The 21,672-nt window shown below is 37.4% G+C and overlaps 1 protein-coding gene and 1 long non-coding RNA gene across 2 annotated transcripts; one reads left to right on the forward strand and one right to left on the reverse strand.

Moving 5' to 3' along the window:
- Positions 1-1,833: 1,833 nt before the first annotated feature.
- Positions 1,834-15,670, reverse strand: LOC122140697. The gene is made up of 3 exons (XR_006157282.1): positions 15,539-15,670; positions 15,234-15,277; positions 1,834-2,492 (listed from the first exon to the last, which is right to left on the reverse strand). It is a non-coding gene; the product is annotated as an uncharacterized LOC122140697 (long non-coding RNA).
- Positions 15,492-21,058, forward strand: LOC109111062 (eomesodermin-like). Its single transcript, XM_019124030.2, has 7 exons — positions 15,492-15,626; positions 16,160-17,009; positions 17,203-17,357; positions 18,083-18,204; positions 18,699-18,857; positions 18,946-19,007; positions 19,922-21,058. The coding sequence occupies exons 2-7, from the start codon at positions 16,288-16,290 to the stop codon at positions 20,688-20,690; spliced, it is 1,989 nt and encodes a 662-aa protein (XP_018979575.1). The 5' UTR covers positions 15,492-15,626; positions 16,160-16,287; the 3' UTR covers positions 20,691-21,058.
- Positions 21,059-21,672: the final 614 nt, after the last annotated feature.

Genomic DNA, 21,672 nt, shown 5'->3' on the forward strand with positions numbered 1-21,672 from the left:
ACAAACTCATCAGTAAAAACCTTCAGAATATAGAGTGGAATAAAACTCTAAATTTTGGTGTATGTAACTGCTGCTGAAGTGGAGAAACATTTGAAAAAAAATATGTTTAAATATATATCGCAATTGAAATCCACAGACGCAAATAGATAAAGTGCAATAATAAAACCAGCAAATGAAACAAACAAATCCCATGGTAAAAACCTTTATTTGAGCATTATTAGAATGCTTGGCCAAAGAGATGTGTTTTTAATCTAGATTTAAACAGAGAGAGTGTGTCTGAACCCTGAACATTATCAGGAAGGCTATTCCAGAGTTTAAGAGCCAACTGAAAAAAAGCTCTACCTCCTTTAGTGGACTTTGCTATCCTAGGTACTATCTAAAGTCCAGCGTTTTGTGACCTTAGGGAGCGTGATGGGTTGTAGCGTGGTAGAAGACTAGTTAGGTACGCAGGAGCTAAACCATTAAGGGCCTTATAAGTAAGTAATAATATTTTGTAGCTGATACGGAACTTAATAGGTAGCCAGTGCAGAGACTGTAAAATTGGAGTAATATGATCATATTTTCTTGACCTGGTAAGGGCTCTATCCGCTGCATTTTGGACTACCTGTAGCTTGTTTATTGAGGATGCAGGACAACCACCTAGCAGTGCATTACAATAGTCCAGTCTAGAGGTCATGAATGCATGAACTAGCTTTTCTTGCACAAGTCTAAAACTATCATACCAACTTTTCAAAGATTCAAAAATGGAAGAATGCTGTTTTTGTAACATGGGAAATATGATTTTCAAAAGACAAGTTGCTGTCTAATATAACACCCAGAACAGTACATCCGTCTAGTTGCAAACTGTAATCCAAGATATTCCGTGAACTGTTTTTTGGTCCAATAAGTAATATCTCTGTCTTATCTGAATTCAATAGGAGAAAACTATCCAATCTTTTAAATTTTTTAACATACTCTGTTAGCTTAGATAATTTAGAAGTTTCATCTGGTTGAGATATATAGTTGAGTATCATCAGCATAACTGTGGAAATTAATTCCATATTTTCTAATAATATTACCAAGGGGCAACATGTATATTGAAAACAGCAGAGGACCTAGGAGAGATCCATGTGGCACTCCATAAAATAAAATGCAAAAATAATACCAGGCGAATGACATATTAACAAACCCCTCAGTAAAAACCTTCAGAATATTGATAAGAATAGAACTGCAAATTTTGGTTTATATAAGTGCTGCTGATATAGAGAAACATACCTCTTAAAGAAATGTATAGTAATAGAAATCTATAGGCGCAAACATAAAGTGCAATAAAATTAATGCTTAAAAGTGCATTTTGGATGTTTTCCTTACCCTAGTCTGAAAGAACACATCATGAAAAAAAAAAAAAAAAAAAAAAAATTCATTAATACCGTTCTAGTGTTTTGGTTTCTGGCTTCTTATAACATTAGAAGATTTAGTGAAAGTACAGACTAAAGAGTTATTTGTGTTACATAGAAAGGTCATTCATACATCTTATCTGATATTTTTCAACCCCAACCTGTCTTAAAAATATCAATACATTTCATCAATATATAAATTACACGTTTACACATTTATCTTCCATGAATTGCACAGTTCATAAACACATTTGACTTCCACAATGGGAAACCATTCATACTGAAACTAAACCAAACCACTTTCCATACTAAAACGAAACCACTCTACATAGTTAATTGTAATTTGATTCAAATATTGCTTCATACCCAGAGCTGTTGCATTCAAATGAAATACTGTGAGTTTATTTCTCAAGTTTATTTCTCAAGTTTATTTTCTTTAGAATAATGTGCACCAACAAATCAGTCACAATAAGAGCAAAACACGATTTAATGGGACAGTTCACCCAAAAATGTAAATTCTGTCATAATTTACTCACAATCGTGTTATTTTAAAACTGCATGACTTTCTTTCTTCTGTGGAAAATAAAAGATGTTTTGAAATGTCTTCTTTGTCAATGGGGTCCAACAACATGCGGCTGAGTAAATAATGACCAAAGTTTAATTTTTAAGTGAAAAAAATATATTTTTTTTAAGTGATCATGTTAAGTGAAGAAGGAAACTGGAGGTCTAATTCCAACTAGTGTAGCCGTGCATAAATACCTGAATAAGCGATGCCTCTGTGTGCGTGCGTGTGTGTGTGTGTGTGTGTGTGTGTGTGTGTGTGTGTGTGTGTGTGTGTGTGTGTGTGTGTGTGTGTGTGTGTGTGTGTTGCCATGCATTTAAAAACACATGCGGTTTGTGGGTAAAGGAGAATCTGGGGGTTGCTACACAACAGATTTGTATTGGAGAAAAAAGAACATTAACACCAGGTCTGAGTCCAAACTGGGCCGGCTGTTTCTAGGCTGAGAGGTCCAAATCCTCCCAAGCCAAGACCTCTCTCTCTCTCTCTCTCTCTCTCTCTCACAGGCAGCATGTTCAGGGTAGAGCACATGTGTCTGGACTCCCGTCATGGCTAACCTACAAGCACAGAAGGAAATGCAAACACCCAACAGACGATCCAAAGCAACACACTCCTGTCATGTGCTGGTGGAATTTCCCCACAGCAGCTGATCTGAGAACAGCCTGGACTTTCTCTCATGGATTTGACTGTGCACGGGGCAACGATCAGAGTTGTTTCAAAGGACAGCATTAAGTTGGATAGTTTGATGTAAATTAGCTCAGATGCATCAAGTTTAACTGAGATTCTTTTGCAAGAAGAGGAGGAAAATTCATTCCTTTTCTGAATTTAAAGAAAACCTAAACTCAGGTGGCAAAACTATTGTGAAAGATCCTTCCCATCCTCTTTATAGTTCAGATACTCCCATTTGGTAGACAGTATAGTATAATATTGGTTAAAAAAATGCCAAGTACACTTTTAGAAATAAAGGTACAAAAGCACTGGGATGGTATCTTACTAAAAGGTACTAATATGTACAATTTATGTACTAATATATGCACACTTTGGGGTAAGTAAGGCATGAATGTGTACATTTTCAAAGCGTGCTGCGCCAGTGACAGATTTTGTACCTTTTTTTCTGACAGTGTATAAGGAGACTTTCATTCCAATTACAATAAGTGTTTTAAATAGAACTTTTAGATACTGTTTCATTTTTTAAGAGTTGTGTAGTTTCTATATAATATATGTCCTTATTTTATAGTAGCTGTTGGGTTGTGTTTTATAATTTGTTTGAGCCTTTGTCTAAAGACAATTTTCCACCCTATATTTATACTTGACAATAAATCTTTTGAATTTGAAATATTTGAATTTGAAACAGGATGTGGAATGCAATTCAAATTTGAATGTAAGGGAGCAAAATTAAAATTACTTGAAATTAGAAAAAAATTCAAACAGTCATTTTTAACTAGAAAAGTTAATCTACACATTTAACTAGATAGTTTGAAGGTAAGATTGACAAAGCTTTGTTTGAATGTTTTGAAAAAAAAAAACTTTTTAAAAGTTTACGGGCCTTATAAACTGAGAAAATTATAGAATATATGATGTATGGATAGAGTGGCGGAACAGAAGGACAGACAGATGAACAGATAGATAGATAGATAGATAGATAGATAGATAGATAGATAGATAGATGGATAGATGGATAGATAGATAGATAGTGTTTAAAAACAACAGACACAGGTGATTGCTGGGCCATTCTGGAGTCCAAACGGACAGAACCGTGAGTGTGTATCAGTGTGTGTGTGTGTGTGTGTGTTGAAGGGGGGTCTGTTAATCAGGAGCGCCTGCTGTCATCGGGCCTGCCGGGTGTGTGCATGCGTCTGATCAGCGTCTGATACTGATCTGAGTCCAGTCAACAGGCGGCCTGTCCAGACTGTTTTACAGCATCTCAGATAAATACACAGACCTCTGCTGTCCTGCACCTTCAATATTGAGATTCTCCGCATCAAAGACAAGAAACTCGCCAAGGAAAACGCTACTGATGACAACGACGTCTAGAAATGAAAATATGCTACGCTGGGACGCACCGATATGGAAAATCTGGCCTATACTGAAAAGTATGTTATTTTACGACAAATAACTGATGTGATAACTGATACAACAGACAGCATTCCCACTCTTTGTCAGTGATAAATTTCCAGGACATTTTATTACACCAGGAAAAAAGACAAGACTCACGCACTAAACTTATATATATCCAGAAGTACATAGAAGACGTACAGTTTATGGCCATTACTTTAATATGAGCTATTAATTAAATATGATGAAAAATTTAACATTACAATAAAAATATAATATATAAAATGGGAAAAAAATATATTATTTTAAAGTATATACTAATACTTTAAGTATTTTTTAAATAATAAATAAATTATACATATATGAATTAATTATTAATGTTGGTAACAATTATTAAATATATAAAAATAGAAATAATATTTAAATATATACCAATAATGCCTCACCTTCTATAATTTGTCACTCTCTAATCATCAATGTTACAAGAAATGTGCCTACACTATATCCAATACACTGTATACTCAACTGTATATTACTATTATCATTATTAGTAGACATCACAACTGTTTGGTTGATATTATTGTATTTTTTTTTTTTTTACACATTATTCATATATCTGTCTTTGGTTTCAGTACATTCTTTTTGTTGTTGTTGTTGGTGGTGGTGGTGTTGTTTGTTCATTTTTCTGTACTTTGTCTTGTCTACTGCCATTTTTCAATTTATCACATTAAAGGCAAAAGAAGAAGATAATATCAGTTTAAGCCACTAAAGAGATCACACACCGTACACTTATATAAAATATAAAAGCATGTCACTACTTGCATTCATCCAACATTAAGATCCAAGCCTCAATCAGTTGAACTGACAGGAGCATTCAGAGACAAGAGCACTGGTTTGAAGTCTCCAGTGACTGAGGGACGGACAGACAGACAGGGGCCTGGGATTCCCCGCACGTGTCTCCCTCTCTCTGTGGGGTCAGTTTTAAAGCAATAAACATGTCGACATAAGCAGCATATGCCTGAGTAGGCTGAGAGACAGAGATGTGTGTGTGTGTGTTTCGTAGCGAAAGGTGTAAAAACCTCTGACTCACAGAGATGGGCCCATGCACGGCTGCTCCTGCGCTGAACTGCTGCGGAGAACTGCGTCCGCTCGCCATCCCGAAGAAAGAGAGAGAGCGGCGAAATGCAGTTTCTGAGTCAGAGCTGGAGATGTGATAAAAGCCCTGCTTGTTCCTGAGTAACAGCACTCGCGGGCCGCTGCCGGTGCGCACACGGGAGTCACCGCATGACCCTCCAAAGTGCACACACACACACACACACACGCACCGTGAGGATACCGGTGAATAATCTCAGCCAATTAGCATGCTACTCTCAAAACACACTCACACAGACTCAATCTCAAAGACTGATTTCAGAATAGCATCTACTGTTACTGTTTCTGCAGTATTTAGTATGCACACAGTGCACAGTATGTTTTGATTCATCACGGAAACTACTGCATTCACTGAATACTGTATCCCACAATGCAATGTGCTCAACTTGACATTTTTCAGATTAGTGTTTTTTTTTTTGTATCACTGATACTATTTTAGTTATTTAATAGTATAAATTGTTTTTAATTTTTACATTTTCAGTTTACATTTTAATTTTAGATAAAGTTTTAGTAATTTTGTTGTGTTCTTTCTAAAATAGTTTTTTAAATGTTTATATTTTTTTATTCATCTTCAGTTTTATATATCTATCTCTATCTATCTATCTATCTATCTATCTATCTATCTATATATATATATATATATATATATATGTGTGTGTGTGTGTGTGTGTGTGTGTGTGTGTGTTTAGTCGAAATATTTCATGCAAAATAAAATAAAAAAATGCAAAACAACCATTTTATCCTCAGATACAATTATTAAATTTTTTACATGCTCTTTCCAAAAGGGCACAACAAATTTAGCAAAGAACACTTTTCAATGTATTTAATGAATTCTTAACAAGTTAAGAATTTAAAAATGTATATAATACAAAACTTCTATTTATATCATGTTTAATATTTATATTATAGGTTTCAATTCTTTAAAATAAAATAAAATAAAATAAAATAAAATAAATTTGTTCTATATGACAATGTTGAAACAAAATCTTTTAATGATAGAGTGAGAAAGTCTCCAGCATGTCAGATGTTTCTCCTCCAGAGTTACAGAGGAGATCTCAACAACGTCTCAAACTCTGCTCAAAAGTCATATATAATCAGTGTTTATGCAGTAAACAATATTTAATCGAGTCTCAGTACCAGTCAAGGTTATTATTAACTTCAACTAAAACTACAAATATTACAATTTTTATTAGTTAAAATAAAGCTAAAATCAAATAATAAAAAAAAAATACTAGATTTAAAAAAAACTTATATAATAGAAAAAAAATATATAACAGAATGTGTCAGAAAAAAATACTAAAATAGCACTGTTTCCAGTGCAAATGCCAACACACACACACGCGCGCATCACTCTCTCTTCAAAACATGTATCTCTGGCCTGCGCTGTCAAACTTTTAGCACCTGCCATCCTGCGCCCCGGCCGGTCGATGGCTCCGCCGAACTGCAAGGAGAAAGATCAGAGGCGAGAAATGGGTCAGTGGCGGGCCGCGATCAGACCTAGCCCGGGGTCAGCCAGAGGTCAGCTGAGGTTAGGAGGCCAAGACGGTGCACGACTCAAAATTGAAAACCTGGGCCAGACAGAAAGCGAGCTGCTTTAGGATATTCACGTACGGTCCGTCTCATGCGTGAAGTTACACTGAGGACTCATCCATGTGTTTGTTAATGTTATTATGTGGCGCGCGATGGCCCCAGTTTCCTTGGATGACTACAGGAGATCAGATCGAGCAGACGCGCCAAAACCTGCAGAATATTCAATCCACAATCTGCATTTGTGCATATGTCCGCTGCCACACATTTATTGTTTCTTAGAGTCTTAGAGAGACTCACACAGCTGGAATTCAAAAACATAATGCAATTCCACACACCAAATCAAACGCAAACACCAAATTTCTCAATTTATTTTAGAAAGATAATTATGTATTTGCATTTACATGCACAACTATTGTGTGGCTTCAAAAGATGTAGTGCATCAGTTGCACACCCATTTTTATGGTGTGTTTTTAGCAGCACCTGTATACATTAACTCCAGACAATCTGCAATTGATCTTCTTTCCACTTCTGTGGAAGAAAGTCATATCGGTTTGAAGTGCATAAATGATGACAGAATGCACATTTTTGGCCGGTGTTTCAATGTTACGGTTGGCCTTTTTACTTATAGTACAGTGGGAAAAAGGACACGACTGGGAGAAAAGACAGAATCTGGACCTGATCACATCAAAGAAACATTATTGGACCCCAATGACTTACTATATAGACAAAGAAAGTTAATGATTAAAAAAATCTAACTTTGGCTTATTTAGGAAAAAGACAAGATGTGGTGAAATAGAAAGAAACTGGACCAGATCAGATGTACTAAAATTCACATAAAACTTACAACATTGGACCACATGGACTTTCACTGTATCTTCTTTTGAGTTGCACAGAAGCTCCTCATACAGGTTTGGAGTGAGTAAATGACGGCAGAGCTCTCATTTTTGGGTGAACTCTCCCTTTCAGCATTGATTTGTTTGGGGTTTGTGTTACGAGAAGTCGGGGAACATTTAAGGGTCACTTAACATTACTGAATATTCACCCGAAAAGCTCTGACAGCAAACAGGCATCCGATACTCAAAGAAAGCACTGACATCCATCTCTTTAAAGAGCGACTGTCAGCAGATGCCACGGGCCTGGGTGTGCTTCATGTGCGAAATAAATCCCCATAACGCAGATGAGAGCGCAGACAAGCACAGGTGAAAGCAGACGGGAGCGCAGACGAGATGCCCTAATGACCGTGTTTCTCAGCTTGCCTCCCGCCGCGGCTCTCAGCGCCAGGATCCTCTAATGAGACGTACAGCGCTAATCCTGTCCACGGCGTTCATGAATCTCGCACCGATTGCATCATAAAGCAGGAATGTGCTGCTTTCATGTGCGTCCGCCGCTGATGGACTCTGACAACAATATGGCGGTACTTCCTGACCTCTGGCCGCCGGGGGTCACGCAGCTTTTATGGGTGGTCACGCTACATGGTGAACGGGTCAGAACGGGAGCGGGTTTACGAGGAAACGTAAACTTTGGGCTCAGTTGGAATGAATCTATGCGTATGAGCCGTAATTCAACTTTATTTGGGTTTCTGCTGGTCCTGAGGTTCGGTGGAGCGATGACTAGTGATGGCCGCTTCAGAAACACTAGGGATCCTGAAGGATCGATATATCAATACTGATGTGAGTATCGAAAGTATCGAAACTCAAATAAAAAATATAAATACTAAGGTGTGCTTCATTTACCAGTGATTTTGTTTATTTAACAAAAAAATAAAAAATTATGCGTACAATATTCATTGAATTGGACGAATTACCTATATAAGCGAATAATTGTGAAGGACAGAACTGTGTACAGCTCATCTGAACACAAGCAAATGTTGTAAGACAGAACCAATCAATCACAGAGAGCGTGCACTCACTTCTGACAGTGCATTCAAACAGGCTGCGTTTCCCAAAAGTATCACAAGAAAGCACTGATGCTTTTGGGAATGGCATTCCAGAACAATGCTTATCAGAGGACAGAAAAAAACATATATGTTTATTTCACAATAAACAATTTCAAATTGTAGCCTACATAATTTGTGCGATTACATTTATTTAATGTTTAAGGTTCATATCGATCATGTTCTATTCTGTAATGTTAATATAAATCATACTCTGTCAAAATAAGGTTGCATTATATGTGTGCAACAGCCTGTCACTGGCAGCCTCTTATGAAACTAAGTATTTTTAACTATATTATTTGCAGATTTCCATGGTTACCATTACAGTAAACAAAAATATAATCTAATAAATTGCGATTAAGGCATATTGAATGTTAAAATGCATTTCAAATATAAAGTTAAGTGGGCATCGTTACACATTTTACTCTTAGTAATTTAATAATTTCATAAATTTCATAATTTAAAAGTTCAGTTTAGAAGTATCGTATCATATCGGTATTGGTATCAACGATACTGGACTTTAAAAGTATCAGTATCGTATCGTAAACAAAATAAGTGGTATCGTCCATCCCTAAGAAACACTGTTTCATCAAACTTCGAAACTTTTACGAATTTTTTGTTTTGCATCATTGGTTCAGAGTGCGTATCAAATTGGGCAAGTCACGTGATTTCCGCAAATGAGGTTTCGTTACATCATTACTGTTTCGAAACGTTTCGAAACTCCGATGGTTGCCACTAGGGGATGCTGATCTCAAAGTGAACCCATGAAACAGTGTCTACTATGGTTTTAACTGATTTTGAACCACTTTTATGTATTAATGTTAATAAAACTGAAGTAAATCAATTGTTTTGTACTGATTCGTGACAAGTTCTCAGTGCAGGAGACCGAGTTAATCTCATAATGTGAAATTATTATAAAACAAACGATAAGAGGGCAGATGTTGTGGGTTATCGAGATGGCAGAAAGTGGATAATTTACATAAAATACAATAAATATATAAAAATACATTGTAAAATGAGTAGAATAAAGAGACTAAGTTCTATTGTTTGGGCCTAGTTCTTGTTGCTTTTACACTATTGTGCGTGCGGTATTTCGAACGTTTCAAAACGGTGAATCATTTTGCGAAACAATAGGTTCAATTGATTAAAAGCTTTTAAAAGCTTTGTTTCTCACATCAATAGCGATGAGAGATGGATCCGCTCTTCAAAAACCAGTCCATAATCGTTTTATAGAGTTTTGTGCAGCCAACCGTGAAATATAGCAGCGCTAATTAATGGAACTAATGACCAGGGTTTTTATAGTTAACTAAAACTAAAGACGCTTGAACTATATACAGTAGAAATAAAATCATTAAAGTATGAAAACTGAACTATTGAAAAATTTCATTTTTAAGTCACTTAGCATTCTTTAAAATAAAATAAAACTTTAATAAACCTGTTTACAAATTTGTATAGGCCTATTATATATCCAATATTAAAAATAAATAAATATATAAAACACTGTGGCCCAGTATTATTACTAGCAAAGAATATTATTCTGAATATTATTAATTTAATTTGCAATAAAAAAATTATAATTCTAATCATAATCATTCTAATCTAATCGCAAGGTATCAAATAAACAATTTTATTACTTCATTTAGCACCCGATTTTAATACTAATTTATTGTTATTTGTTCTATTTTTCATTTCTTTTTATTATTATCACTTGTTTTTTTGTAAAATACTTACAATGCTGACAATAGCCCATTGTATGTACACAATCATGCCAGTAGTGAGTACTTTAAAACGATTTGAAATTAAATAATTTATCGATTACGTAGGGACTTACGTAGGGCCTGTTTTCCTCCGTTGTTTAACGAGGTGTTGACAGCAATTTGAGAGTAAATGTATTTCCAGTCTGTCACTGACATCAGTAACGGAGCCGCGGTATGATACACGCCGAGAACATTTAGCGCGCGCGGCTACCCCGCAAGCCATGTGTTCTGTCGATTTGTGCTACCCTGTCATATTTTGCTACCTTCCATTAAAACAGTGGGTAGTACTATTCGACAACGAAAAGTGCTGCCGATAAAATTATGGTTTATTAACATCTACACCTACCACAACCCTAAACCTACCCTTACAGTAACGTTAATGCAAATACAGTAATTATGCGTTATATTCGCGGTTGAAGCTAGAAGGGATACAGCTACAGGTAACCAGCAATATTTTTTTTATATATATATTAGATTGTGTTTTATTAAAGTCTACACCTATCCTAAGCCTAAACCTACCCTTACATTAATGCAGATACATTAAATGTTGTTTAGCATGAGAAAAAAGACGCAATATCACTCTCAGCAAACCGCAGTAAAAAAAGTCAGAAAAATCTGACGGGTAGGATAAAATGTCAGGACACCATGCGCTGATATGAAGCTCTCACATAAGATGTGCATGCGGCGGAGTGACGTCACAGGTCAAATGAGAGCACGCCAGAGTGAAGACCTCGTCACGTTAATAGGAATTAATATCGCTTTCCTTTCTTATTCATTTAATTTGCGATTTAAAATAATATGCATATGCAAGCTTTTTTGCCTTTTTATTATCTACCAAGTAAAAACATAGTTTTAATCACTTAAAAAATTACTACTATAGCTGTACTCAAAAATAGGCACGTTATGATATACATGCTGTAAATTGCCTTAGGCATGAAAAAATAGGCATGTTATTGGCACAAATAGTGAAGTTTACTACGATGCTCACACAAAAACGTGTTAATGCCACTAACAATAACATTGCTCTATACATCATCTATCAAAACAAGGTTTACAATGTATAGTAAATTTTTCATGTACTTCTTTTCATGACATCTGAAGGGCCTAGAAATGTGCATTATACTCATGAGTTCACATTTATCTGAGTGAAATCACTGTGACTGACCCAGATCTTCAGCTCTGTGAACCACAATGAAAATACTCACAGTTTGCATCGGAAAATTACAAAAAATAGAGTCGTGATTTTTCAGGATCCCAACTCCTCCATCACCCTTTTCAAAGCCTCTGAGAGTTACAAAAGAACATTTAAGACTATTACCGTCCCTTATGTATCTGTCCCATCTAAAAGCACAGTATTGATTTTGAGTGACCCTGATTTACCCGCAGCCTTTCGCCCGACTCTCTCCTGTGTGCAGGATGGAGAGAGCGAGAGAAAGCGAGCGAGGGAAATGAAGACTGGGTGGCATTTTGAGTCAATAATAAAATGAGAAAGACGCTTTCAGAGGCAGAGGAGTGTTGAGGGGACGCCGCGGGGCCCTCGGGGGCCGTGGCAGACATCTTGTGCCTGGTCACCGAGGTCCCAGACCGGAGAGGACAGCAGATTCTTATTTCCTCCTCAGGCTGACAGCCAATCAGTTTCCAGCTGAGTTCCAGCCCCCCTCTCTGTCTTTTCACAGATTTTTAGCCCCTTTTCCCCAAATTCTTCACACATCTCTAGATTGCACACATGCAAACACATATACACACATATTCCCTGCTCATAACACACATCTGCACACAGATATTTTGGACTAAATATACAAAGCAATAAACTAAAGCAACTCATAGACTTAAAAATAAAGCTTCACAGTGTTGCATCAGAAGAAGCATTTTCTTAAAAATAATGCTTCTTTATTGGCTTCTGAAGAACCTTTGACATCCATGGAAACTTTCCATTCCACAAAAGGTTCTCTAGATGATCAAAATATTCTTCACATTCAGGTTATTTTACTGAAAGGTTCCAAAAATGGAATCACTACAAACACTGCATTTGGGAACCTCTATTTCTTTAAAGTGTAGAAATGTTCTTTAAATGATCAAAATGTTCTTCACACTAAGTAAATAAATGGTTCTTTTAAGAACGGTCCACTGAAAGGTTCCAAAAAATGTTCTTTTACGGCATTGCTGTGAAAATCTCCTTTTGGAGCCTTTATATTTTAGAGTGATTTTAGAATCAAAAGAACACTTTTGTGGAATGTTGAAGATTCTTCATGGGACCATATAGAGATCAATAAAGAATCTTTATTTATTGAAACTGTCCCAAAAGCTTAATTTAACACTTCATGACCTCTTTTAATTGCATGACAGATACACTTTTAAATATAAAGGTTCCAAAAGGGGGTTTTCACAGCAATGCCATAAAATAACCATTTTGTGTTCCTGTATGAACCTTTCTGTGAACAGTTAAAGAACCATTTTTCTACAACATTTTAATAATCCAAACAACCTTTTTTCCACTATAAAGAACTTTTTGTCAAATGTAAATGTTAAGGGTTCTTCATGGAACCATTGATGCCAATAAAGAACCATTATTTTTAAGAGTGCAGAAGAACCATTTTTGGTTTTTGCTCCCCAAAGAACCTTTCAGTGAACAGTTCTTTAAGAGCCGTTTGGGAAAAACATTTGAATCATCTAAAAAAACATTTGTGGAATGGTAAGCTTCTGAAGGTTCTTCATGGAATCATGTAGATGGCAATAAACAACGTTTACTTTTAAGACTGACAGTCTAAAAGCTAATTTCTTCTGTAGAACGCAGAATTCTGTATTCTGCATGGAGAAGTCGTCCTCGTCTCAATATTCCTCTTAGCTGGGAGCTAATCCTTGTGAATCTCACACCTTAAAAACTACAAGGCACTTGGGACCCAGGATCTGTCAGGTGAGAACGCATAATCATTCCTGCCTGAGAGTGTGTGTGTGTGTGTGTGTGTGTGTGTGTGTGTTTCTCAGGTGCTTTGTGTGGATCGTCTTTACATCACACTTTCTCATACTACCAGTTGAGATGATTTCAGGATTTGATCTCATAATTTAGACACACCGACTGAGCTGAAATGACAAGTCTGAATCCAACTTTGGTTTTTCATTACTTTGATAATGATTGAGCAGGATTTAAAGACTGAAGCTGCAGATGTCGTTGATTTAAGGAATGATGTGCGAGAGAGCAGCAGCGGGTCAAATCATGATATCACTCTGAAAGCAAATAGAAAGAGGTCAAACGGGCCAAATAAAAAGTGTGAATAGGTTAATGGATGATAGTGTTATTTTTGCGAGTAATATAATCACAACATGTGACTTATTAAATGTAGCTATAACTGACTCTCTTTAATTTGTCATCCGGCCCGTGGCTGTCATCAAGGAATTTTAATTACAATGACGAGCTAAAGAGAGTCAGCGGATGGGTTTGATGAGGACACCCGGTGGGGTTTTTCATTAAAGAGCTCTCGTGTTGAGCTGGTGACCCTTTCCGGGTAACCGACCATTATCGCTTGTAGCACACTTGAACCCATCATTTATACACTAGTATGCTCAAGTGTACTACAAGATACAGATAAATACAGATATAGTATGTTAAAAGCGGATTTTAGTACATATTTAAAAATTTAATCATTACAAACACTGCAATTGGGAACCTCTATTTCTTTAAAGTGAAAAAAAATTCTTTATATAATATAAATGTTCTTTACACTAATTAAATAAATGGTTCTTTTAAGAACTGTCTACTGAGCGGTTCCAAAAATGGTTCTTTTATGGCATTGCTGCGAGAAACCTCCTTTTGGAACCTTTATATTTAAGAGTGATTTTATAATCTGAAAACCTTTCCCACTATAAAGAATCTCAAACGGTTCCATGGATCCATTAAAGATTCTTCATGGAACCAGTTGTTGTACAGTTGAGTGTATTAGTGTATGAAAGATGGGTTCATATTCATGGTGTCCTAAAATAGCACAGTTGAGTACAATTAGTTCATCTTAAATTTACCTTAAGAAGTAAAGAGGCATTTTTAGTATATTAAGTAGCCTAGAAATAGAGCACTTTAAGTAGGATACATTATGGAAGTGTACCTTTTTTTAACCTCACTGTCTCTCGTTTATCATATTTGTGGTACAGAAGGGTTTTAATAAGGCGGTGTCTATCCTCCCGGCTGTCTCTTCCTTCACTATCACCGGTTCCTTCACACGGAAAAATAATTGGCCGGTTTCCCCGAGCTTGGAAAGGGGTTGAGCCGGGTGGGATTTGCCCCCGCCCCTCTCTTTTTTATTACCACCGCCTGATGATAAAGACAATCAGATATTACCTTATGGTGAACTGGGGCTCAATTGTTTTTCCATCTGTTGACCTGAGTGTTTTTTTTTTTTTTTTTTTCTCGTTTTGAAAATGTGTTCGGACGATGTTTGAATCGTTTTGATAAATACAACCTGCTTATTTCGAGCTTTTAAAAAACGTAATATTCCGCAGCCAACGTTTTGCTTTAAACCTATAATCATAAGCCTATTTAATAAACTAGCCTGATATGAGTATTCTAGAGATAAAGACTTTATTCAGTTACTTAAAGTAGTAATTTTGTATTATAAGCTACTTAGGAATTGTAAATAAAAAGATACTCCTGTTTTTAATTAATGTGTTGTTTACTCATTTTAATTCTAAAATAATACACATAAATAAACGAATGATTGTATTTTTTTTTACTTTAACTAGAAAAATCTATATATTTGTTTTGAAAACTCAGTATATTTTAAAACTAATCATATTATCATTATCATAGGCACATGTTTTTTTTTGTTTTGTTTTTTTTAACCCCTGAGGTGACGCGTGCGCGCGCCTCACACCACACTCACCTCGTGCACGCCGAAAACAATCTCCTGTCCGTGCCATGTAGACGCTGAAACAAGAGTTCACAATATACATACACATTAGAACACGTAGATTAGGCACTTAAATATGTTAATACACAACACTTTTCACTAGGGGAAATGCTCTGTGCAATTGCACTCACTGAATTTTCGACTGTTTAGGCTACTTGTGCGTTTCGTTGTCAACAGCAGAGAAACCTTACGCTGCTGGTCGCTGATGTCGAGTGTTTTTTTTTTTTTTTTTTTTTTTTGCGTTGAAAAGAAGTGAAAAGCGTCTGTGCGCGACTTACCCCAAACACACTGAGCCGGAGAGGGTTCAACTTTAACCCCCGCTACAAGAGAAACTCAAGGCATGGCGGTGTTTCCTGACAGTCTGTGGTGAGTTTGGTTTCCTCGTTAATCGTTTGTTAATTATTTGGGTTGCCAAGTTCAGTGGAGCTCCAGTGTATTTAGATAAAACCGTTCTCGGGTCAGCCTGGAGGACTCGTTAATTGTTTTGTTTTCGGTGCTTCTAAAACGGTGTCAAGTTCCTCTGTGGGTTCAATGTCAGTCTCAAATTAACACTCATTAATTGGCTGGAAACGAATTTTGAAATATAGCTACTGTGAGGAAAGTTTAAGTCAAAAACCACAATTATGGTAAATATTCCAAATTAAATGGAGCCTATATAAAAAAACATGGTTTTGAATAGCCTAGTAAGGATACACCAAGGATAAATTTTAAGTCAATAAAAATAGAAGCCTTAAAATTTAAACAAGTGCAAAAAAAAAAAGGATTTGTTTTAAATGGTATAGTTAAAACGAAGGCCTCCGAGCCAATGAGAAAACAGTCAGAAGCCACGAATTGTCAAAGCCCCGCCCCCTCGAGCTGGATCATATATAAACTCTCTCAAACAATTCTGTCACTCACAGATTACAGTAGAAAGTCCGGAGGTGTCGCTTCAGAGGTCAAGCTGCGGGGCGCACGGATCCGCGTCCTGGTGTGATCTTCTTATTGATCTCCACCTGCTTTTGATTGATCCTCATCAGTACACTGAAGAATGCAGTTAGAAAGCATCCTCCCTGGCGCATCTGTAAACTTACCCAAGACCTTCTATAACCTGTCGTCGTCCTCAGAGAGCACCAACAACAGCCCGGGGTCAACGCAGATAGACTTTCAGGACATGGACCGGACTGAAACCGAGCAGAGCTCCGGTGCCAAGAAGTTTTTGAGCGGTGGGAGCGCGCTGATGGATGAGGCTGACAGCGAGAGCTTCACCGGGAATAAAGCAGCGGCATCCGTCGCACCGGACGCGCGGAAAAGTTCTCCGGTGGTCGGTGGAGATGATGAGCTGTCCAGCGCCCGCCGTTACAACATCGACGAGCTGGGCACTGATCGCTATTTCATATCCTCCTCCCAACCGAGCTCCGACGTGACCAATCCGTGCTCTCTCTTCCCGTACGGAGCCCAAACCGGGTCGGTGTACAGCGGCGCGAACGGGTCCAGGTATTCGTCGTCTCTGCATTACGGCTCGGTTCTTCCGCCCGCCGGGTTCTCCTCCGCCGTGTGCGCCGGTCGCAGTCAGTTTGGGAGCGGGTATCAGTTCGGACAGGGTCCCGGGTGTCTGTACCCGTCCTATCCGGGACCGGGCTCCGGTTTGAACTCGATGCCCATCCCCGGTTCGGGCTCCGCGGCGAGGGCGCAGGTTTACCTGTGCAACAGACCGCTGTGGCTCAAATTTCACCGCCATCAGACCGAGATGATCATCACCAAACAGGGCAGGTGAGAATGAGAAGCTGGTAAAGTTTCGCTTAAAAACAGAGAAGTTTAGAACATAAATGCACGATTTCAAAATATAAGTTAATAAAATTATACGCTTGGTTTGAATAACGAATTCATTTTCAAAGGGTGATAAAAACGAACCCGAATCTGCCTTAATTCGTAATTTGTGTTTTATTAACGATTATATTCGCAGGCGAATGTTCCCCTTTCTGAGTTTTAATATCACTGGACTGAACCTGACGGCGCATTATAACGTGTTTGTGGAGGTTGTTCTGGCCGATCCGAACCACTGGAGGTTTCAGGGCGGAAAATGGGTCACCTGTGGGAAAGCGGACAACAACATGCAAGGTGAGGAAAGAAAAAAAATTAAAAATAACCCCGAGATGATATGAAAATAATTCGAGCAACATGACACCCGTTCAGTTGTTTTGTTATAAATTTAATTAAACACAGGCTACATGCAAACTTTAATCAAATAAATCGAAAAGATAAATTAGGCTATTTGTATTTTGTTTTCTCTGGAGTAGGATTGCAATTTTCATTTTATGTTGCGTTAATAAACAAATTGGTTAAATATATAAAATCTTCGCTGGTATAGGCCTAATGGAAATGCATGAAAATCAACGAATTTCTTAAAATAATTTACCAGGTATTTTAAAACTAAAACAAGCCTTTACGATTTCCAAAAGTGTTTCTGTATGCGCGCGTTTGTTTTATTTTACCTTAATCATTTTTTTTTCACCGTTTAACATGTCATTTCGTTTAAAATGAGTGCATTATGCATTGAAAGAAGTTTCGTATTTAACGTGAGCGATTCGCAGCGATGGCACTCGAGAACACGCGGGGGTGGACGTGTTATTCTGCTATATGTATTAGAATTATTCAAAACAAATCGCTCTTAGTCACGATACACCTGTTTTACACGAAGGAGCTTTTTTTTAAAACCGCTAAAGTTCACTGCTGCTTTTTTTTTTTTCTTTTCTTTTCGGTGGATGTTTTTTTTTTCTGTCTGTTTAGACAAACTAATAATTTAATACCACACAATACATTAATATTCTTGTTTGTTTCTATAGGAAACAAGGTTTATGTTCACCCAGAATCACCAAACACTGGAGCACACTGGATGAGGCAAGAAATATCGTTCGGAAAACTGAAACTAACCAACAACAAAGGCGCAAATAACAACAATACTCAGGTAAACAAATAACACTCAAACTCTGGTAAACAAGTAGAGCAATATTCAGTGTTTTAATGTATGGTTAGGAATTTTTGATGGAAAATATGATAAAGGCATGCATGATTTTTTTTAGACATGTTTTGTTGCACACACACACGCACACACAAATATCGAGCTGACATAATGTTGGAAAGTTATTTTTCTTTTTTTAATTATGAGAGGGTAAATCATACGGTCTTCAACACCAAAAATAGATATAAAAACAGAACCTTTATATATTACTTATTTACTGTGTGATATTTTAGTATATGTTTCATAGAACTGATGTATCTGGCACATTTTAAAGATAAAGATAAATGTGTGTTTGTGTGTGTGAAGAAACTTCCAGTCATCTCAGAGGTCTTGAGTGTGGCTTTGACACCTCTGTTTGTCAAACTGCAAGCGCTGGCCATGAACCCTGCACAAACATTGATGACTTCTGTGTGTGTGTGTGTGTGTGTGTGTTGAAATAGATGATTGTCCTGCAGTCCCTGCACAAGTACCAGCCACGGCTGCACATTGTGGAGGTGACAGAGGATGGTGTGGAGGACATGAGCAGCGAAGCTAAAACACAGACCTTCACTTTCCCTGAAAACCAGTTCATTGCTGTAACGGCTTATCAGAACACAGACGTAAGCAGAAACCTAGCCACAGCTCCCTGCAGCCACTTCTGCATTTTGCGCTGCTTCTGAACTCCTGGTGTTTTGTGTTTAATTGCAGATCACACAGCTCAAGATCGACCACAACCCCTTCGCAAAAGGCTTCAGAGACAATTATGATTCGTAAGTGCATTTCATACTACAGAAAGTGACAATGAGCGAATTATGAAACCTCTCCAAAAATATACGGGCCTTCCTTTTGTCAGTCCCTTTATTTTAACAAGTTCTAAGCAAAAAAATAGCACACTTAACTCTCAAGCTCCAGATTTTACTTTTAGTCTGAAAACCTTTTGTTTAAATAATACAAAATTGAAAATTTTCCGGTTTCATTTACTATGCATTTCTGCTACAATGCAATGTTTATAAAATCCTGTAGTATGAAGGGTGAACACGGATAAATTGGGACTTTATTTACAATATTTATATGGTAACACTTTACAACAAAGTCCCATTAGTTAACATAGTTAATGCATTAACTAAAATTATACATTTATATGAATGCAACTGTTCATGTTAGCTGAGGTTAATTAAATAATATCATAACTTTTAATTTCAGTAATGTGTTATTAAATGTTTAATTATTTTTAAAAAACAGAAATGCTTTAAGTATTTTTTCTTTGCTAGTTTGTGTTTACTAATGAATTCAATGTTTATATATCTATAGAAATTGCTTTTTTTATATTTTAAATAAGATATTTTACCTCTGTTTATTGAAGATCTTTAGCTACACCTGTAAAAATAAAAAAGTTTTTTTTTTTTATGAAACAAAGTATGTTGGAGTATGTTTTACATAAAAATTACTATTCCATTCTTTCTGCTTTAAATTTTCACATTTAATTCAGTGCAATTCACAGTAATTCAGTCACATTTAAAAGCAATTTCTGAGTGCAAATTGTTTCTGCACCATTTTTTTCCTACCACGGTGCATCGATTGATATTCCAGGCATCATGTTTTAGGCAGCTGATCAGAAATCACTTTAGAGTGATATTACAAACTGCTAACAGCCTCTTCTCTTTCTCTGCTGCTTCTCTCTCAGGATGTACACGGCTCCAGAGAGCGACAGACTGACACCCTCTCCTACCGATTCTCCGCGGTCACACCAGATTGTCCCTGGCGCCCGCTATGCAATGCAGCCCTTCTTCCAAGACCAGTTTGTAAACAACCTGCCACAAAACCACCGCTTCTACGCCAGCGAGCGCGCCGTGCCACAGACCAACGGCCTGCTCTCTCCTCAGAGCGAAGACTCGGCTGCAGGCTCGGCTTCGGCTCAGCGCTGGTTCGTCCAGCAAAGTGGGCCATCGGGCAAACTGGACCTGTCCTACGACAGCGAGTACTCGGCCTCCAGCCTCCTGCCGTATGGCATCAAGCCGCTTCCGCTGCAGAGTCCGCATGCACTCAGCTACTACCCCGACTCAGCCTTCGCTTCCATGGCGGCCGGCTGGAGCAGCAGAAGCTCGTATCCGAGGAAGATGACCACCGGCCTGCCCTGGTCGCCCCGGCCGAGCCCTCCAGCGTACACCGACGACCTGCTGTCCTCTAAAGACAAGCTGCAGGATGAGAGCTCCACGGCGGCCCCCACGACTGGCAGCTCTGGCCCCTGGATGGAGGCCCCGCCGGTGCTGAAGGCCGTAGACTCGGGTGACACCAGCGGATACTTGATGGCATGTAAAAGGCGACGCGTTTCGCCTGGAGGCTCCAGTACAGACGCTTCGCCTAGTATAAAGTGTGAGGACTTGAGCTCTGAGGAGTACAATAAAGAGAGCCATAAAGCCATGGGTTATTACGCCTTCTACACGAGCCCTTAAGAACTGCTTATTCGGGTCGACTCTCTCTCTTTCTTTATTTTGTTTGAAGTGATCTGCCCATGTTGTGTTTTTAATCTTTTAATCTGCAAGGGCCAAAGCTTTCGTGCTCCAGGTTGTGCTTGTTCAGTTTTTGTTTTTGCTCATTTGTGAAATATGCTTCATTTTAATGGGGTTTTTACTTTGGATTATTTTTAAAGCATGCCCTTCATTCTTTTTAATCATATTTTTCTATGAAGCCTGATGTGATTTTTCCTTTTATTTAAGATCCCTCTGTTGTACAGTATTTGTGCACTTTAGATTGTGATGTATCTTGTACAAATGTTCTCATGGCACTGTTATGAAAGGTGAAATAAAATGTGCTTTTCATACTTTTTTGTCTTTATTTGCACTGCTACACTGAACTATTTTATCTTCTTTTTTAATATATGTAGTTTTTATTTCCTATGTGATTAATAGCTGGTGTATTTATTTAACGAAATCTAATTTGAAACTACACTTATACATGAACCGGGTCATTAGAAAAAATATAAAACTGAAATTCGTTAATTTAATATTTTACTCCACGTCGTTTTTTAAACGTTCAGTTTGTAACGTGAGGACGTCATATTTTAATAAACAAGTTTTGCTCGGGAACGAGCGTTTCGTAAAGTACACAGAAAATAAAATGCATTTTTTTTTTGGTTTATTTTGAAATGTAACCAATGTTTTGCATTTTTACATTTCAACGACATAAAGCCATTTGAGAATTATCCGCCATTTTTGCAATAAACCAAAGATCATTTTTGTTTTTAGAATTAATTTATTTATAATATTCTAAATCTTAAACATCAGCAGGATCATTCTCTTTAAATGTTGCACTGTATACAATCGTGTAGTCTAATTATTCTTCGAGATTCTGTTCGTTTTGTTTCGGCTTCTCCAAAAACATCATGATGGATCTCGATCTCCAGATCAACCACAAACGCACCGTTATGTCTTTATT

Source organism: Cyprinus carpio, chromosome B19, assembly GCF_018340385.1.
Source record: "Cyprinus carpio isolate SPL01 chromosome B19, ASM1834038v1, whole genome shotgun sequence".
Classification (NCBI taxonomy): Eukaryota; Metazoa; Chordata; class Actinopteri; order Cypriniformes; family Cyprinidae; genus Cyprinus; species Cyprinus carpio.

Excerpts from the sequence above, each read along its gene's own strand:
- LOC109111062 (XM_019124030.2), top strand. The coding sequence starts at position 16,288 with ATGCAGTTAGAAAGCATCCTCCCTGGCGCATCTGTAAACTTACCCAAG. Across the intron at positions 17,358-18,082 it reads AGCGGACAACAACATGCAAG|GAAACAAGGTTTATGTTCAC; the intron begins GTGAGGAAAGAA and ends TTGTTTCTATAG. Across the intron at positions 19,008-19,921 it reads TTCAGAGACAATTATGATTC|GATGTACACGGCTCCAGAGA; the intron begins GTAAGTGCATTT and ends CTTCTCTCTCAG.